This window comes from Cervus elaphus, chromosome 20, assembly GCF_910594005.1.
Source record: "Cervus elaphus chromosome 20, mCerEla1.1, whole genome shotgun sequence".
NCBI lineage: Eukaryota > Metazoa > Chordata > Mammalia > Artiodactyla > Cervidae > Cervus > Cervus elaphus.
In genome coordinates, this window is record NC_057834.1 from 79,533,480 (window position 1) to 79,552,989 (window position 19,510).

The window sequence follows — 19,510 nt, forward strand, 5'->3', positions numbered from 1 at the left end:
AGAAATTCTATTCCATTTTTTCTCTTCTTTTTCCTTTTTGCTTTTTCGTTTGGGAACTTCCTAGTGACATATCTTCAAGCTTGTGTGTTAACTGTTCAGTAGTGTCCAACTCTTTGCAGCCCCTTGGACTGTAGCCCACCACGCTCCTCTGTCCATGAGATTCTCTAGGCAAGAATACTGGAGTAGGTTGCCATTTCCTTCTCTAGGGGATCATCCCAGCTATGTCTCCTGTATTGCAGGCAGATTCTTTACCTTCTGAACCACCAGGGAAGCCCAAAACAAAATGACCATGGTGCATTGGACAGGAATCAAACCCAAATTTCCAGCATGGGAGGTGAGAAGTCTACCACTGAACCACATAGCCCCTATCTTCAAGCTTATGATTCTTTTATTGGCCATGTCCAGTCTACTGGTGAGTCCATCAAAGGCATTATTCATTTCTCTTACAGTATTTTTGATTTTTTAGCATTTAATTTTGATGCTTTATTAGGGTTTATATGCCTCTATTTTCATTACTTGTTCTTCCATGTTGTCTACTTTCTATATTAGAGTCCTAGGACATTAATAATAGTTATTTTAAATTCTTGATCTGATGATTCCAAAATTTCTGCTATATCTTAAATCTGGCCTTGATGTTTTTTGTTTATTTTTGTTTTGGTGCTTTCAGACTATTTTTTTGCCTTTATCATGCTTTGTAAATTTGGCTGAAAACCGCACATTGTGTGTTCAGTGAAAGAAACTGAGGAAAATAGGCCTTCATCTGAGATTTTATGCTATCTGGCTAGTAGTTAGGGTATGCTTACAAAACCTGTAACTTTAGTTGTCTGAAACAAAATTTACTGTAGTGTCTATTTTTGTCTCCTTGGATGTTTTGAACTTCCCTAGAGACTCTTATGAGAAGGCAATGGCAAGCCACTCCAGTACTCTTGCCTGGAACATCCCATGGACGGAGGAGCCTGGTAGGCTGCAGTCCATGGGGTCGCTAAGAGTCGGGCCCAACTGAGCGACTTCACTTTCACGTTTCACTTTCATGCATTGGAGAAGGTAATGGCAACCTACTGCAGTGTTCTTGCCTGGAGAATCCCAGGGATGGGGGAGTCTGGTGGGCTGCCGTCTATGGGGTCGCACAGAGTCGGACACGACTGAAGCGACTTAGCAGCAGCAGCAGCAGAGACACTTAATTGATTCTGAGGCTTCTGTTTCTTTTATCTGTAATCTTCTGTTATTATGAAAGAAAAAGTGAAAGTGTTTAGTTGTGTCAGTCTGACACTCAGTTGTGTCAGGCTCTTTGCATCCCATGTATTGTAACCTGCCAGGCTCCTCCAGGCAAGAATACTGCAGTGGGTAGTCATTCTCCAGGGGATCTTCTCTGACCCAGGGATCAAACGTGGATCTCTCCTACATTGCAGCAGATTCTTTACTAACTGAGCCACCAGGGAAGCCCATTCTGTTATTATACTGCAGTCTTATTAATGTGATAGTAAGGTGTGGGGGAAAGGGAAGCATTTTATAGTCCTATAGTTAGGCCTCATTCTTTTAATGTGCTTGTCCTCTGAGCTGTGACGTTTACACCTGTTTTATAGATTTTTTTTTTTTCCTTTGATAAGACAGGAACAACTAAATGGCTGTGAAGTTGGGTATTTCTCTTCCTGAAAGTTCATTATGCTCTTGTAAAACCTAAGCTGAATAGTTAGGTAACATTGTTTCCCTCAAGGACAGACTTCTAAGGAAAACAGAATGCTCTGGGCATATTTCAAAATGATTACTTTTCCTTCTCTCCCTGCTAAAAATCTGAAGGAATTTTTCTTCAGTTCTGTCTGAAAACATGGTGAGGCTCCTAGAGCAAAAGCGCAGGAAAGTATGTAGGTTCTTCTAAGGTCCCTTGGAGCTTTTAACTCAACTTTAGCTGCACTGGACCTCAGCCAGTTCACTGTTTATAGTTTGTGTTCCTACTGATACTGGCTTCTGTGGCAAGGTTCAAGTCCTGGGCTTCTGTTCTAACTGTGATTCTCTGTATTTGTCTGTCTTTCCAGTTAATGGAACAGCATATAGTGATATGGGCTTAATTCTTCGGTGGATCTAAGAATAATTGTTGCTTTTTAGTTATTCGGCTTGTTTCTTGGGAGGATGGTAATGATGACCTCTAGCTGTTTATGTGTCAGACTGGTGCTCCTGATTTTTTATAAACTGATCTTATGTCTGGTAACTTTACAGAATTCTCTTATTAGTTTGAATTATTTCTTAATTCTGTTGGCTTTTCTGTGTCACCTAAAAGTAATTACAGTTTTGTACCTTTCTTCCCAATTATTGTATCTTCTTTTTTTTTTTTTCAAGCTGCATAGGAATCTTACTTTCCTCAGTGACTGTTAAAGCTCTGTAAATCATTTCTCAGCACAGCAGCCACATAGATAGACTAAATTAAGACCATTTAAGGCCTTCATAATCAGCAGTGATTTTTTTTTAATGATTTATAGACTTTTAAGTGATTTGTTTTCCTCAGGATTTAGAATTCTCCCCTGTTGTGTCTAATTTCTCATCCCTACTTGAAGATTCAATGCACTCTTTAAAAATTTTTTTTAAATGGTTGGGTTGTATAGTAAGATTCATAGTATCAGGTTAACAAGGTTTTCAAGTGTTTCATTTTTAATTGAAGAATGCTGGTTGGATTATATTTTTATATGTGTATTGAAATAATATAGTTTTTCTTTTTAAGCTATTAATGTGATAAATTACATTGGTTTTCTAATATTAAACCATCTTTGGATTCCAGGGATAAATTCAACTTGGTCAGAGTATGTTATTATTTTTTACATATTCCTCTGGTTTTGTTATATTACTGTATTATGATTTTTTCCTGACTTTTACAAATGTATCATATAGCTTCTTCCTTTCAGACATTCAAAGAGTTTTTGAAATATTCCTGTCTGTAAACAAAGGACTTTCCTCTAATATAACTGATACTCTCTCTGTCTCTTTCTCCTTCAGAAAAAAAAAAAAAATCACACTAGTGCTATATTAAAGCTTAATTTACATTTTATTAAGTAGTTTATAGATTCTGTTGACACAATAGTTTCCTGAAATGCTGTGTGTTGATTGAGATCACTATTATTAAGTGGTTAGCTTTCATTGTATCAAATTCTTACAATATCATGTGTGCATGATAGCTTATGGATTTTTTTAATGTAATTTGTCAAATTTTAATACCTTTGATGTTATGAAAATGTTTATTAATTTTTTTCACAAATATTTATTACATATCTGTTATCTATTAACTACTATTCTAGATGCTGAGGATGTAGCAGTCAAAACAAATCTCTGCCTTGATGGAGCATCTTGTTGATATCCTTTGGATATAAGAATGATCTCAGAATATAAATGGGTCTTTAGTGACATTCCACAATTCATACAAAAGAAACTTATTCTTGTTATCTAATAGTCATTTTATGCCTAGAGTCAAGGCTTTGATTGATTACTTTTTTTTTTTTTTATGGTAAACACGACCAGTTTATTCTTTTTTTTTTTTTCAGTTTTTTTTTTTTTAATTATTATTTTTTTTTTCCAGTGGGTTTTGTCATACATTGATATGAATCAGCCATGGATTTACATGTATTCCCAATCCCGATCCCCCCTCCCACCTCCCTCTCCACCCGATTCCTCTGGGTGATTGATTACTTTTAATCAATGATAAAAACAAATTTGACCTCTTTACTGCTTGGACCATGTTTCATTGAAAAATTATCTTATAGTCTTTTTTGATTACAGTTTGTATTAATATGAAGTATTCATTTATAATAAGAATGAAATGTAAATAATTCTACCATAAAATTATTTCTGTTGTGGTTTCATAACTATTTTTCAAATGGCTTGAATAAACTTTGATTTTGTTAATATACTGAATGAATTTGTAGCACACTTTGAAAATGTTTCTTAAAAAGTTTCTCCAATAACTAGGGAGTTCCCTAGTGGCCTAATTGTTAGGACTTGACACTTTCACTGGCATGGCCTGGCTTCAGTTCCTGTAGGGGAACTAAGGTCCTGCAAGCCATATGCCATGGTCAAAAACAAAACAAAACAAACAAAAAAAACACAAGCCAGCAAGTAGAAATAAGCATTTTATTTTATGATGAGTTAATAAATGGATTTTTTAAATATAAGGAATGGTATAATCATTTTGCCTTAAATTCAGAGTATAATTAGAACTAATGAACTGAAGTACTTAGGAAATTTATGACTTTCGTACATTCACTTGTACATTTTAAAGGGTTATATAATACACAATGAATATAGCAAATGTCCCTTTATGGATCATTGCCTTGTTGGGTTGAAGGGGCTTGTATAACTCAACAAAGCTATGAGCCATGCTGTGCAGAGCCACCCAAGATGGATGGGTTATAGTGAAGAATTCTGACAAAATGTGGTGCTCTAAAGGAAGGGATGGCAAACCACTCGAGTATTCTTGCTGTGAGAACCCCATGAGCAGTATGAAAAGGATATAACACCAAAGAGGAGCCCCCTAGGTTGGAGTGAGTGAGAGAGTGAGGGAAAGTCACTCAGTCATGTCCGACTCTTTGCAACCCTGTGGACTATAGAGTCCATGGAATTCTCCAGGCCAGAATACTGGAGTGGGTAGCCTTTCCCTTCTCCAAGGGATCTTCCCAACCCAGGGATCAAACCCAGGTCTCCTGCATTGCAGGCGGATTCTTAGCCTGCTGAGCCACAAGGTAAGCCCAAGGATACTGGAGTGAGTAGCCAATTCCTTCTTCAGAGGATCTTTCCAACCGGGAATTGAACTGGGTCTCCTGCATTGCAGGCAGATTCTTTGCCAACTGAGCTATCAGGGTTGGAAGAGCATATGCTACTGGGGAAGAACACAGTACAATTATGAATGGCTGCAGAAAGAATGAAGTAGCTGTCAAGCAGAAACAATATTCAGCTGTGGAGGTGTCTGGTAATGAAAGAAAAGTCTGATGCTGTGAAGAACAGTATTGCATAGGAACCTGAAATATTAGATCCATGAATCAAGGTAAGTTGCATGTAGTCAAACAGGAGATGGTAAGAGTGATCATTGACATATTAGGAATCAGTGAACTAAAATGGACGGAAATGGGCGAATTTAATTCAGATGACTGTTATATCTACTACTATGAGAAAGAATCCCTTAGAAGAAATGGAGTAGACCTCATAGTCAACAAAAGAGTCTGAAATGCAGTACTTGGATGCAATCTCAAAAATAATAGAATGATTTCAGTTCGGTTCCAGGGCAGACCATTCAACGTCATAGTAATCCAAGTCTGTGCCCCAGCCACTGAGGCAGAAGAAGCTGAAGTTGATTGGTTCTGTGAAGACCTACAATACCTTCTAGAACTAACACCAAAGAGATGTCCTTTTCATCATTAGGAATTGTAATGCAAAAGTAGGAAGTCAAGAAATACCTGGAGGAATAGGCAAGTTTGTCCTTGAGTACAAAATGAAGCTGGGCAAAGGCTAATAGAGCTTTGTCAAAAGAACACACTGGGCATAGCAACACATAGCAACATGTAGCACACACACCCTCTTCCAACAACACAAGAGATGACTGTATACATGGACATCACTAGATGGTCCATATCAAAATCAGATTGGTTATATTCTTTGCAGCTGAAGATGGAGAAGCTCTACACAGTCAGCAAAAGCAAGACCTGGAGCTGACTGTGGCTCAGATCATGAGCTCCTTATTGTAAAATTCAGGCTTAAATTGTAGAAAGGGAAAACCACTATGCCATTCATGTATGACCTAAATCAAATCCCTTATACAGTGGAGGTGATGAATAGATTCAAGGGATTACATCTGATAGACAGAGTACCTGAAAAATTAAGGAGGGAGGTTCATTGTAACATTGTACGGGAGGCAGTGACCAAAATCATCCCCAAGAAAAAGATACGGAGGAAGGCAAAGTGGTTGTCTGAGGAGGCCTTAAAAATAGCTGAGGAAAGAACAGAAGCAAAAGACAAAGGAGAAAGGGAAAGATATACCCAGCTGAATGCAGAGTTCAAGAGAACAGTGAGGAGATTTAAGAAGTCCTTCTTCAATGAACAATGCAAAGAAATAGAGAAAAACTAAAGAATGGGAAAGACTAGAGATCTCTTCAAGAAATTTGGAGAATACCAAGGTAACATTTCATGTAAGGATGGGCACAATAATGGACACAAACAGTAAGGACCTAACAGAGGCAGAAGAGATTAAGAAGAGGTGACAAGAATACACAGAAGAACCATTCAAAAAAGATCTGAATGACCTGGATGACCATGATAGTATGGTCACTCACCTATAGCCAGACATTTTGGAGTATGAAGTCAAGTGGTTCTTAGCAAGTATTACTACAAACTCAGATAGTGGAGGTGACGCAATTCCAGCTGAGCTATTTAAAATCCTAACAGATGATGCTGTTAAAGTGCTGCACTCAGTATGCCAGCAAATTTGGAAAATCAGCAGTGGTCACAGAACTGAACAAGATCAGTTTTCATTCCAACCCCAAAGAAGGGCAATGCCAAAGAATGTTCAAACTACTGTACAATTGCACTCATTTTATATGCTAGAAGATTATGCTCAAAATCCTTCAAGCTAGGCTTCAGCAGGGTGTGAACTGTGAACTTCCAGATGTTCAAGCTAGATTTAGAAAAGGCAGAGGAACAAGAGATCAGATTGCCAACATTGCTGGATCATAGAGAAAGCAAGGGAATTCCAGAAAAGTATCTATTTTTCCTTCATTGACTATCCTAAAGGCTTTGACTGTGTGGATCACAACAAACCATGGCATATTCTTAAAGAGATGGGAATTCCAGAGCACGTTACCTGTGTGCTGAGAAACCTGTATGTTGGTCAAGAAGCAACAGTTGGAACTGAACATGGAACAACTGACTATTTCAAAATTGGAAAAGTAGTAAGACAAGGCTGTATACTGACACTCTGCTTATTTAACTTCTTTGCAGACTACATCATGTGAAATGCCAGGCTGTATGACATAAGCTGGAATCAAGATTTGGGGAGAAATATCAACAACCTCAGATATGTAGATGATACCACTCTGGTGGCAGAAAATGAAGAGGAACTCAAGATCCTCTTGATGCAGGTTAAGGAGGCAAGGGAGCTTGAAACTGGCTTGAAACTCAACATTCAAAAAATTAAGATCATGGCATCTGGTTCCATCACTTTGTGACAAATAGATGGGGGCAAAGTGGAAACAGTGGCAGATTTTCTTTCTTGGATTCCAAAATCATTGCCTATTGTGACTGCAGTCATGAAATTAACAGACCTTTTCTCCTTGGAAAGAAAGCTATGACAAACCTAGACAGTGTGTTAAAAAGCAGAGACATCACTTTGCCAACAAAGATCCATCTAGTCAAAGCTACGGTTTTTCCAGTAGTCATGCATAGATGCGAACATTGGACTATAAAGAAGGCTGAGTACCAAAGAACAGATTCTTTTGAACTGTGGTGCTGGAGAAGACTCTAGAGTGTCCCTTGGACTGCAAGATCAAACCAGTCAATCCTAAAGAAAATCAACCCTGGATATTCATTTGAAGAACTGTTGCTGAAAACTCTAATATTTTGGCCACCTGATGCCAAGAGCCGACTCACTGGAAAAGATCCTAATGCTGGGAAACATTGAAGGTAAGAGGAGAAGAGGACAGCAGAGGATGAAACAGTTAGATGCATCACTGACTCAAATGAACATGAATTTGAGCAAGCTCTGGGAGTTGGTGATGGACAGGGAAACCTGGCATGCTGTAGTCCTGGGGTCGCAAAGAGTTGGATGCAATTTAGCAACTGAACAACAAGAAAATAGCAAATTAAATCCTAAATAAATGTGTACCAACTATGTATAACATTGGTTATCAGCGCTGACACAATTCCTAGTTTAAAATATAGAGAAAATCATTGGTAATCCAAAAATTGCCAGAGTGATTTCAGAAATCTTGGTACCCAGAGCATGGACACTGTCTTCTGGTAGAGGAATAAATTTGATTGCTTGTACAATGTGAGAAACCTCTGAGATGAGATTGGCTTCATTGATGGCTTGGACTGCAATATAGAATTTGGTGCCATTTTCTATTCTAAAATGTTCTGGCTTAAATTCAAAATTTTCTTTTGAGCCGGCCTCCTTAGGTATTAGATTAGAAGTATTCACTAAAGTTGCATTGTCAAAATCTTCTTGGAGATCCATGAAACTCTTACTTATTCTTATAACGTAGCTGTTAGCTAGAAAATAAATAGATATTTCATGTATGTTAGGGTCACTAACATGCCTTATTGCTATCACATCAGTTTATATTTAGGGGTCCATCAGGAATGCACACTGTTTTTTTTTGTCTGGTTATTCCATCTTCTTTAAGAATACACATATAAACAGTTCTTATCTAGTTATCTAATCACAAAGAATTTAATTCAGAATTGTATATTACTAAAAATGGAATCTAGATTTAAAAGTAGAAATACGAAGAACTGAGTCTACTTTTGATTTAGAACAAGGAACACAATAATGTTTGAGTATAGTAATGGCATTCAGTAACATTCAATACCCTCTGTCTGTATTATTTTTCATTAAGCTGAGAAAGGGAGTACTAGGATGTATGAGTAAGAAAGCAGATAAGTAGGGTGGGAGCCAGGGATAAAGACAAAGAGCAAAGGAGGGCAGAGAATTTAGAATCTGTACTAAAAATTAAACATGTTTAGGAGCTAGGCAGACTTTGATTTGCACCTTAGTTCTACTTTCTAGCTGTAACAAAGAAAAAATTAATTAGTCTTTCTTACCTTAGTTTTCTTATCTGTAAAAAAGAGAATCAGTCATTCAATTCAACAAATATTTATGGAATTTTATATATGAACATTATATAATATAATGTATAATAATACATGAAAAGTGTTTAGCACAATGTCTGGAACTTAATAAATGTTTGAAATATTAGCTATTATTATTGTTATTTTATCAAGAAAGGAAAGAAAGATGCTGACAAATGCTTCATTCAAAATGCTTTTAGAAATCTACAGGAGCAATAGATAAATATATTTTAACATTATGAAATGCCATGAACAATAAAATATAAAATATCTTTTTTTTTCAGTGAAGACTATTTTTTCATGAAATATTGAATGTGTTTTAAGTATGTGGTGAGTAGCTTAAATTTATTGTTTTCTTTTAAATTCAGGCCCTATGCCTTAACATTCAGGTCTTTTAATAAATAGGTCCTATGAAACTTATCTACTCCATTACTCTTCACATCCTCTCTGCATTTAATTTCTGCAGATCTATCCATCTAACTATCCATCCATCCCTTATTTTAATTTAAATATTTCATTGTGATATTTTGCTTTCTTGACTTTGATCATATTATTTGATTCCTTTTCTCCCTGACATGAACCCCTGGAATGTGCCTCCCTCTCCCTATCTATGCAAATTGTACTTATTCTTCAAGGCCCACCCAACAGGAGGTCCAGTTTCTTAATGAAGTCTTGGTCATGTATTTTATCTCTTGGTAACTCTCTTCCCTGAACTTTTATTGCATGGAATTTAGTTTTCCAATCTTATAGAGGCTCAGTTTATCTTTCCAATTTGAATGTATTATTCTTTAGGACAAAAATATGTTTTATACTCCTTTTGTATGAACTAGAGTACCTGGTACTGTGTTTGGCATGTATTTGACATCCTTAATTACTTCTAGGCCCCAACAGACATGAAAAGGTGTTCAGTCTTAGCAATCATTAGGGAGATGCAGATTAAAACTACCTCACACCTGTCAGAATATACATTATTAAAAAGACAACAAATAACAAGTGTGGCGAGAATGTGGAGAAAAAGGGAACCCTCTCATCCTGTTGGTGGGAATGTAAATTGGTGCAGCCACTATGGAAAACAGTATGGATGTTATTAAAATAAAAAATAGAGCAACCATATAATTCAGCAATTCTGCTTCTGAATATTTTTCTGAAGAAAACAAAAACACTAATTCAAAAAGATATATGCACTACTATGTTCATTGCGGTATTATTTACAATAGCCAAGATATAGAACAACCTAAGTATCCACTGATAGGTGAATGGATAAAGAAGATGTGGTGTGTGTACAAACAAACCTGTAACGGAATATTACTCAGTCATAAAAAGAATGAAATCTTGTGTTTTGTGATGTGAATGGACCTAGAGTGTATTGCTAAGTGAATTAAGTCAGATAGCTAAGATGAATACCATATGATTTCACTTATATGTGGAATCTAAAAAACAAAACAAATGAACAAATGTAACAAAATAGAAATAGACTCATAGATACAGAGAACAAATAAGCATTTGCTAAATGGGAGGTGAGTAGGGGAAATGAGTGAAATAGTCGAGGCAGATTAAAAGGTACAAACTTCCAGTTACAAAATAAATGAATCATGGGGATGAAATGTATGGAATGGAGAGTATAGTCAATAATACTATAGTAACTTTGTATGGTAACAGATGGTTACTAAACTTAAAGTGGTGATCATTTTGTATTGCATAGATATATCAAATCACTATATTATATACCAAGAACTAACATAGTATTGTAGGTCAATTATACTTTAATAAAAATACTACTTTTTGGCCAAAAACAGTTACTCAGTTGATGCCCAAAATGACTAAATTAGTGGATCATAAAATATTAAAATTATTACATCTACATGTTTTAGTATTTCTAGGTCATCTAGTCTGATTTGCATATATGACTGGGATGGAAATGGGGTCTCAGTAAACTTAAGTTTATCAAAGATCCCTGGTGGCTCAGATGGTAAAGCTTCTCCCTACAGTGTGGGAGACCCGGTTTTGATCCCTGGTCAGGAAGATCCTCTGGAGAAGGAAATGGAAACCCACTCCAATACTCTTGCCTGGAAAATCCCACGGATGGAGGAGGCTGGTAGGCTATAGTCCATGGGGTCACAAAGAGTCGGACACAACTGAGTGACTTCACTTTCACTTTCAAACTTAAGTTTTTCATTTAAAATCATATAGATAATTATTTATTTTTTGATACTGTTACTACCTCCTTTTGTAATGCCTAGGGGTAAAATCTGATAGAACTACATCTTCCTATTTGTTACCAGGAGAGAGGGAGATCAGATCCCACCTGTTTTAGGTATTTGAGGTTAAACACAGTGCAATTCTTTCTTCCTCAATGTATGTATGAAATAATTTCTTCCATCTTTTAGTTTCTATAATCAGCATAAGGGACATTTATTATGAATCCAGTCTTGATCTAAAGACTTGGTCTTAACTGAGTTCAATTTTAGAATTAAACATTAGTCAGATAATTTCATTTATGGATTTCTAAGTGGCAGTATTTTTTATTTTCACTATATTTTTAATAGTCAAGTGTATTTCAGAAGCTGTCATGATAGGAATCTTAGTATTGAAGTACAAAGAGCTCTTCATAGGTATTTTATGTTTCTTTTGACCTTACAATGATTTTTTTTGTTGTATAATAATGATAAAGAGATATATAGCTACATAGGAAACGAAAGATTAAGAAGCATTGTTTCTTTTGAGAGAGCCTATAGTAAGGGATGTATTATAACACAAGGGAAAGAGCATTTAAAGTGACTTTTCAACACTAACAACCTCTGAGATATTGTCTGTTGATATGCATTTTGCTTTCATTTTACCACCTTAAAGGGAAAATAACAAGATTGGCTTTACCCTATGAGAATCTGCTAGTCTAGCACAACACTGGAATATGATAGGCATTCAATAAACACTTATTTAATTCAGTTAAATTTAAAGCAAAGCTAAAAGTGATTTAAGTTTTTAAGAATGTGGGCAACTTATTATGAGAAAGTTACAGTAGTCATGTATGGGTGTGAGAGTTGGATTATAAAGAAAGCTGAGCACTGGAAAATTGATGCTTTTGAACTGTGGTGTTGGAGAAGACTCTTGAGAGTGCCTTTGACTGCAAGGAGATCAAACCAGTCAATCCTAAAGGAAATCAGTCCTGAGCATTCATTGGAAGGACTGATGCTGTAGCTGAAACTCCAATACTTTGGCCACCTGATGTGAAGAACTGACTCATTGGAAAAGATCCTGATGCTGGGAAAGATTGAAGGTGGGAGGAGAAGGGGAGATGGTTGGATGGCATCACCAACTCTATGGATATGAGTTTGAATAAGCTCTGGGAGTTGGTGATGGACAGGGAGGCCTGGTGTGCTGCAGTCTATGGGGTCACAAAGAGTCGGACACGACTGAGGGACTGAACTGAACTTGAATGAATAAGATAATTTGGCCTTGAACTTTAATTCAAACTTTATAGCTAAATCTCTGCCTATTATCCTCTCTCTCTCTCTCTCTCTCTGGGACATCTTCACTTAACTTTGCTAACTTCTCTCATTCTTCAAGACTTAGGTCAGTAATAGTCTTTCCTGAAAAGCCCTTCAAGTTATACCTTGTGATATTAACTCTCAACTAGAAGTGGCTATCCAATGGCGTATCTCATCATATTCTGTAAAATTATCTATTTGCAGAAAGTGTCTTTTCCACCTAACTAACTGTTGACAATAGGGATTATTTCTTACGAACCTAACAACATTTGAAAATTTAAAAAAAGGTCAATGAATGAATGAAATTGTTCAAGTGAAGTTATACATAGAAAAAATTTCCCCTGTTAGGGAGAAAGGAATGCAACAGAAAGCTGTTAAATCAGTCTTCTTAAAGTAATTTCTAAGATGGTTCATATTTTGAGAGGCAGTTTGGCACAACACGATCTGATGAGAGTGAGTTTAACTACTAATTTATTAAATATAGAAGTAATTTGGGGCAGTTCATTATCTCTTCGGGCTTAAGTTTTCACATACACAAATAGATGACCCATAGTAGACCATCTATGCATGTTATTTATAAGTAGGGCATTAGAAAATTTTTAGCAAATGAAAGCCAATGTATGTAATATTTTAAAATGTAGTATCAAACTTACCTTTTCCTTTATCTAGGACATTGCCAGGGGCTGTCCATGAAAGTTGAATATAATCTTCTTTGAACTTAGCCTCAAGATCTGTAATTTTACTGGGTGGGAGCACAGAAGGGTGATTGCCAGGAGGAGGAGGAGCTCCTGATACAGTAAATGACCCTCCAGAGGTTAGTCTGCTAAAGTCTTCTATTTTAACTTTTGCCAGGTCATCTTTGACTTCAGGTCTCGGTGGATTCAGTATAATTTTACCTACCAAAAAAAGCAATTTTGTAACATTTCACATTGTGATATCTTTTCTTATCTTGTAATCTCATTTGCAGCTGTAGATAGTTAATGTTGATTGATAGCAGCCATTGAAAAAGTAGCAGCTTTTAGTGAAAAAAAAAAAAAGCTTGTTTTATTGGTGTCATTTTAAAATTGATGGGGAGACATTATGAAGTGTTAGTCCTATCATTTAACTTATCTGTCTTACTTCTTGGTTCTAAATTCTCCAAGGACAAAGATGGTGCCTTACTTATTTTTGTAGCTCCACATCTAGCAAAGTGCTTGCCACAGTAAATTTTTTTCACTATAAATGAAATGAACTCAGGGAGATGTAAACAAAGCATGTTGTAAGTATAGTCCTATGCTAGTTCCATTATCATAAATATGGTTTTGAAACAAAGAGATGATTATATAACTATATAGTTAGGTTTTCCATGGTACATTTTATTTTGAATGCTCGCCACATTAATTTACCTAAATAAATGACACATTTCTATTTTAATGCCACTTACCATTTTCAACATAGCCTGCAACATACAGAGCTTTGTTCTGTTGTCTTAAGTTTAGCCTAGCCATGTTGTTTCTTGCCCACGCATGTACTTTTAAACTGTATCTACCATTTCCATAGTAATCCGTAAAATATCTTGAGTAGATGCCATCATTCTTGACAGTATCAGCACCTTGATATTGAAATGTTATATTAGACACACAACAAAGTAAAATATGACAATATCAGCTATTCATGAGCTCTAGTGATGGAAGTTCTTTTGTGAGATAGTATAGCACAATTTTTTAAAATATATGAACCCTCGAATCAGACTACTTGAATTCGAAGCTTGGGTTGACAGCTTGCCAAACTTTGACTTTGAAAAAGTCTAATTCATAGTAAGCATTCAGTTAATATTAGCTATTATTATTTCATAAGAGAATCCTAACAAAAAAGGAAAATATAACTATACTGGAAAAAGATATGCAAAACACTGACACTAACAAAAATAAAAAATTATTGTGCTCTAGGAAAAAATAAAAATTATTTTTTTTTATTTTACATGGAAAAAATAAAATTACTTATAAATTCAAAGAAGATAAATGTACTCGTGTCTATACCTAGACAAGGTAACTAAGTAAAAAGTTAAAAAGCTTTAAAAACATTAAAATTAAATTTAATTCACTTAAAATATGTTTCATTAGCATATATAGGAAATAATGACTTCTGAGGCATGTGACTGCAGTAGGATTTTAAGTTCAGTGGAAGTTGATGCAGATTCTTATTACCTGCACCATTGTCCCAGAGCTCCAATGTTACTTGATGTCCATCTTCAGTTTCTATGATGGCTATTACGCTGATTCCCAGTACAGGCAAAAACCCTTGACTGACTTGTGCATAAACAATCATTGGGCTAGGGTAATGTGCTGTATTTTGACTCATGTGAGCTGTTGCAATTACTGGGGGTGTAGTAGGACTTCTTGCTCGAGTGGTCACTGTCACTGTTAGCATTTGAGAGCTGGCATGATTATTTAGAAGGCTGTAAGTCCAAGTACCTGTCTAAAAATTAAAAAAAAAACACTACTTGAGAGTTTTTGTAATATTTTCCTACTCCCATGTGAGATGTTATTTTCATTTTTTTCCTTAAAATTGGTTGATAAAGCATGGAGAAAATAAAAAATATTTTTACCTCTGCAATACCGGGTATTCGCAGACGAGCAGACCGAATATTTAACTTATCTTCTTTGAAATCCGAGGTTTTATATTTCTTTCCTTTTGGATCCTGGAGAAGAATTTCTGGCTTTTGTATTGTCCATGTGACAACAAAGAAAGTGTCATTTCCAATTGTACTGTCTATGGGCACTGTGCCATTTACTCTTTTCCTTCCTGTAATTTTCAAGGCTTTGCTTTCCAACTGTTACACAAATATAAACAACAATCACATGAAACTGATTTGTTATTCCAGTTATAACATTTCAAAGTTTAGTCAGTTCAGAGTAATTCTAAATGTACTTTTAAGATTTCAATGAAAATAGCTAAATTATTTTGAAGAATTTTGCAAATAAAAAGCATTTATATTGACAAAAATAGAAGAATCAAAAGAAAAAGTGTCTGTAAATATTACATAAAGCAAATTCAATAAGGATGTTTTCTGGACAGCCAAAATGTTTTCAGGCAGATAAGTTATTTATTAGAGAAAGAAATTACTATTTAGGATAATAAAAATTTGTTACAAGTGTGAAAAGGCAAAGAATTTTTTAAAAATACCGACCTGAATAGCCTGCTGAGTGATGCTTCCACTTCTAGATGAAATTCTACTGAAAGCATTAGTAAGGCCATTTATGTCTTTATTGGCAAAGAAACGATATCCTCCTAAAATGGAATTTTGTTTACTTTTATAATCTAATTTTATTTTATTAAAAAAATTTTATTGGAGTATAGTTAATTCACAATGTGTTACTTCAGGTATACAGCAAAGTAAATCAGTTATACAAGTACATATATCCATTCTTTTTTAGTTTCTTTTTCCATATAGATCATTACAGAATATTGAGTAAAGAGTTCCCTGTGCTATACAGTAGGTCTACACACACACACACACACACACATATAGTAGAGTTTATATATCAATCCCAATCTCCCAGTTTATCCCTCCCCTACTCTTTTTGCCCCTGGTAACCATAACCAGGCAAGTTTGTTTTCTACATATGTTACTCGATTTTTGTTTTGTAAATAAGTTCATTTGTATTAGTTTTTTAGATACCACCTATAAGTGATATCATATGATATTTGTCTTTATCTAACTTACTTCACTCAGTTTGACAATCTCTGGGTCCATCCATGTTGCTGCAAATAATATTTTGTTCTTTTGTATGACTGCATAATATTCCATATTGAATATTCCATATTGAAGGCGGGAGGAGAAGGGGATGACAGAGGATGAGATAGTTGGATGACATCACTAACTCAATGGACATGAGTTTGAGTAAGCTCCAGGAGTTGGTGATGGACAGAGAAGCCTGGTGTGCTGCAGTCCATGGGGGTAGCAAAGTGTCGGACACGACTGAGTGACTGAACTGACTGAATATTCCATATGATACTAATTTTAAGTGGGAAAATCGTTTGCTATTATGCTCTTATCAATATACTATAAAATACATTTTAAAATTTCTTTTTAAACTTACAAAAGATTAATTTCCCAGACCTTAGGAACTTTTAGTATATCAGTATCCTAGATGTAATGCTACAATAAGTAAACCTTGCTCAAAATATATTAGAACAAAGGAAAAACTGGCCAAAAAAATATTTTTAATCATTAAATTTAAGTGCTTGCCACATTAGTAAAGCTGATGTAATCTCTAAATAATGTTATGAAAGTTAAAGATATTTTTTAAACTAGCTGCTTATTTTCTGGTTATATCTAAGATACACCAAAACAATTAGAGAATGACAGTTTAGAATAAATTAAAATTGATTAAATGCAGATAATAAATGATACAGGAGTTAACGAAGAGGGAGATAATTTAGGTGTCAGAAGCTGGAAAAGAATGGATTACAGAGAGCAAGATTTGGTATTCAGGTCTCTGACTATAGCCTTGGGCAAATAATTTGTACTCTCTAGGTCTTACATTTCTTCCTCAATGAAATAGTGCTATCTGAATCTCTACTATAAGATTAAGCAAGTAAGATACTGAGCAAGGATTTTGGAACTGCACTGGAATAAGTCCTTAGTAACCACGGAGAAAGAAGGTTCATCCTGATGTACTGGTAAAAGTGATGAGAAATGAATAAAGACAGAAAATGTTGACTAATGTTAAAAGAAGCTAGTATAGGTAGAAATAGAGAAAAGTGGGAGTGGGGAGAGGAAAGACATTAATTTGAAGGATGAGGACAAGGAAAGGACAAAGATGAATTTTTTAGGACAGAAAAATTTTGAGCAGTTTGTAGTTTCAGGGGAAAGAGCCCCTGGAATGAGAGAAACTGAAAATGTATGTATTCAAATTCTATTTCAAAGGTTTACCTGTCATATTTGACAGTGTCTCCAGTTCTTTGGCAGCAGAAGGTCCCAGAGCAATGGTGTGGATGATCGCACCACTTTGTTTTACATCCTCAAAGCATAAATTTATTTCATTATCTTCCCCATCAGTTAATAGTATGATTTCAGAACCAGAAGTACTCTGGTTACTGTGGATAATTGCCTGATAGTGAAAACCCAGATTATTAATTAGATTATATCTAAATAAACTAAGAATAAACTTTTTCTTTGGTCTTGGAGAAGTCACTATGCATCAGAGTAGGCAAAGGGAAACTTTGTATTGTCATTCCGGTTTGAGTTGGTTTGAAAATGAGCGTAATGTACAATGGTCATGTAGGTTTCCAAAGGCAGAATGTTAACAGTGCTTTCACATATACACAAACTACCCAAGAGAGAAAAAATAAAATACTTAGAACCCTGTCTAACTCACAGTAAATACTCAGTGAATGTTAGCTGTTATTATTATCTCAGGAGGTACTTGGGATGGAGGCAGTTTTGGAAGTTTGCAGACTAGACATTTGTAAAGCTTTGACTGAAGGCCAGTGTGCAAAGTTAAATGATGTGACTTGTGCTTTTTAATTCATAAAAGCTAGTTGATAATTGAAGAATCTCAAAATTTCCTGGAAAAAAAATGGATGTGTCATGAAGAGTTCATGAATTTATCAAGTATTATAATTTGGAGGGGTATTTTCCCGATTTTTTACTAAGAGTAGTGACTAAGACAATTTACTCAGACAAATTGAGAATAAATTCTAGCTCTGCCATTTGTCAAGTGGAATAGCTAGTGTTTAGTCTGTCATTTATGTATATGAATATAATTTATATTTATAGTAGGGTTCTATAAATAGCTTGGATTCTTTACCAACTGAACTATCAGGGAAGCCCAATAAATAACTCAGTGTAATGATTACATTTTTGAACTTCGGAGTAAGAAAGATCAGGTTTTGAATCATGGATTTGCCAATTACTGACTATATGATCTTGAGAAAGATATTTAATTACTCTGAAAATCAGTTTTTGTGTGCAAAATGGGCATGGTAATAGTGCCTGACTAAATATTAATGGTAACAATAAAGTAAAATTATGAATGTAAAACATTTAACGTAGGCACTAATGTAATATGTGCTTAATAAATTCAGACATTTTGTTATGATTCTGTAAGTAAAAACATGGTTTCATTATATAAGTAATTAAGAGGTTTTTACTTGTTTGAATGTATTGATGATATGATATAATCTCTCCAGCAATAGAGTCTTGTCAAAATGTTGTAAGAAATATATCAAAGCATATTAAGAAAAACATATATGAATCAATGTGTGCTAACAGTATAACACAATCCCAAGATATAGCACTTTCATATTTAGAATTGAATAAACATGTAATAATTATGATTTTTTAATAGCAATCCTTTCTTGAGTACTTGTTTAATATTTTTATTGAAATATAGTTGATTTACAATGTTACATTAGTTTCAGGTGTACAACATACAAATTTTCTATTTTGTCAATTATATTCTAAAGTTATTACAAAATAATGACTGTTTCCCTGTGCTGTACAATGGATCCTTGTTGCTTATTTATTTTATACGTAGTAGTTTATATTTCTTAATACAGTATTCTTATATTGCAGCCTCCTCTCTCTTCTCCCCGCTGATTACCACTAGATTGTTCTCTATATCTGTGAGTCTGTTTTGTTATATACAGTTGTTTGTGTTATTTTTTAGATTCAGCATATAATATATAACACAGTTTTTGTCTTTCTCTGTCTGACTTATTTACTAAGAGTAATACCCTGTAGGTCCATCCACACTGTTGAAAATGACAGAATCTCCTTTTTTTTGCTGAGTAATATTCCATTGTTTATATGTATATATACATACCTACACACTGTGCTATGCTGTGGTTAGTCACGCAGTCGTGTCCAGCTCTTTGCAACCGCATGGACTGTAGCCCGCCAGGCTCCTCTGTCCATGGGGATTCTCCAGGCAAGAGTACTGGAGTGGGTTGCAACGCCCTCCTCCAGGGGATCTTCCCAACCCAGGTCTCCTGCTTTGCAGGTGGATTCTTTACTGTCTGAGCCACCAGGGAAGCCCTACATGCACTACATCTTCTTTATTCATTCATCTCTTGATGAACACTTGATTTGCTTCTATATCTTGGCTGTTTTAAATGATGCTGCTATGAACATTAGGGGAGCAACTATTTGTCTGACATAGTTCTCACAAATTAAATGATATAAGTACTATTATTTCTTTCTCCCCCAAAGAAAAAGA

At 35.1% G+C, this 19,510-nt stretch overlaps 1 protein-coding gene and 1 long non-coding RNA gene across 2 annotated transcripts in view; one reads left to right on the forward strand and one right to left on the reverse strand.

Annotated features, from left to right (window-relative positions):
* LOC122676385 lies at nucleotides 1-13,085 on the forward strand. Its single transcript, XR_006335576.1, has 3 exons — nucleotides 1-412; nucleotides 9,102-9,147; nucleotides 12,975-13,085. It is a non-coding gene; the product is annotated as an uncharacterized LOC122676385 (long non-coding RNA).
* LOC122676381 (calcium-activated chloride channel regulator 1-like) overlaps nucleotides 7,357-19,510 on the reverse strand; it is a 25,260-nt gene continuing 13,106 nt past the window's right edge. The window contains exons 9-15 of the mRNA XM_043875557.1: nucleotides 17,224-17,401; nucleotides 15,475-15,575; nucleotides 14,893-15,117; nucleotides 14,492-14,762; nucleotides 13,729-13,896; nucleotides 12,959-13,201; nucleotides 7,357-8,238 (exon numbers count right to left, since the gene is read on the reverse strand). Coding sequence (XP_043731492.1) covers nucleotides 7,898-8,238; nucleotides 12,959-13,201; nucleotides 13,729-13,896; nucleotides 14,492-14,762; nucleotides 14,893-15,117; nucleotides 15,475-15,575; nucleotides 17,224-17,401 — 1,527 coding nt within the window. The 3' untranslated portion in view covers nucleotides 7,357-7,897. The remainder of the gene's footprint in view (nucleotides 8,239-12,958; nucleotides 13,202-13,728; nucleotides 13,897-14,491; nucleotides 14,763-14,892; nucleotides 15,118-15,474; nucleotides 15,576-17,223; nucleotides 17,402-19,510) is intronic.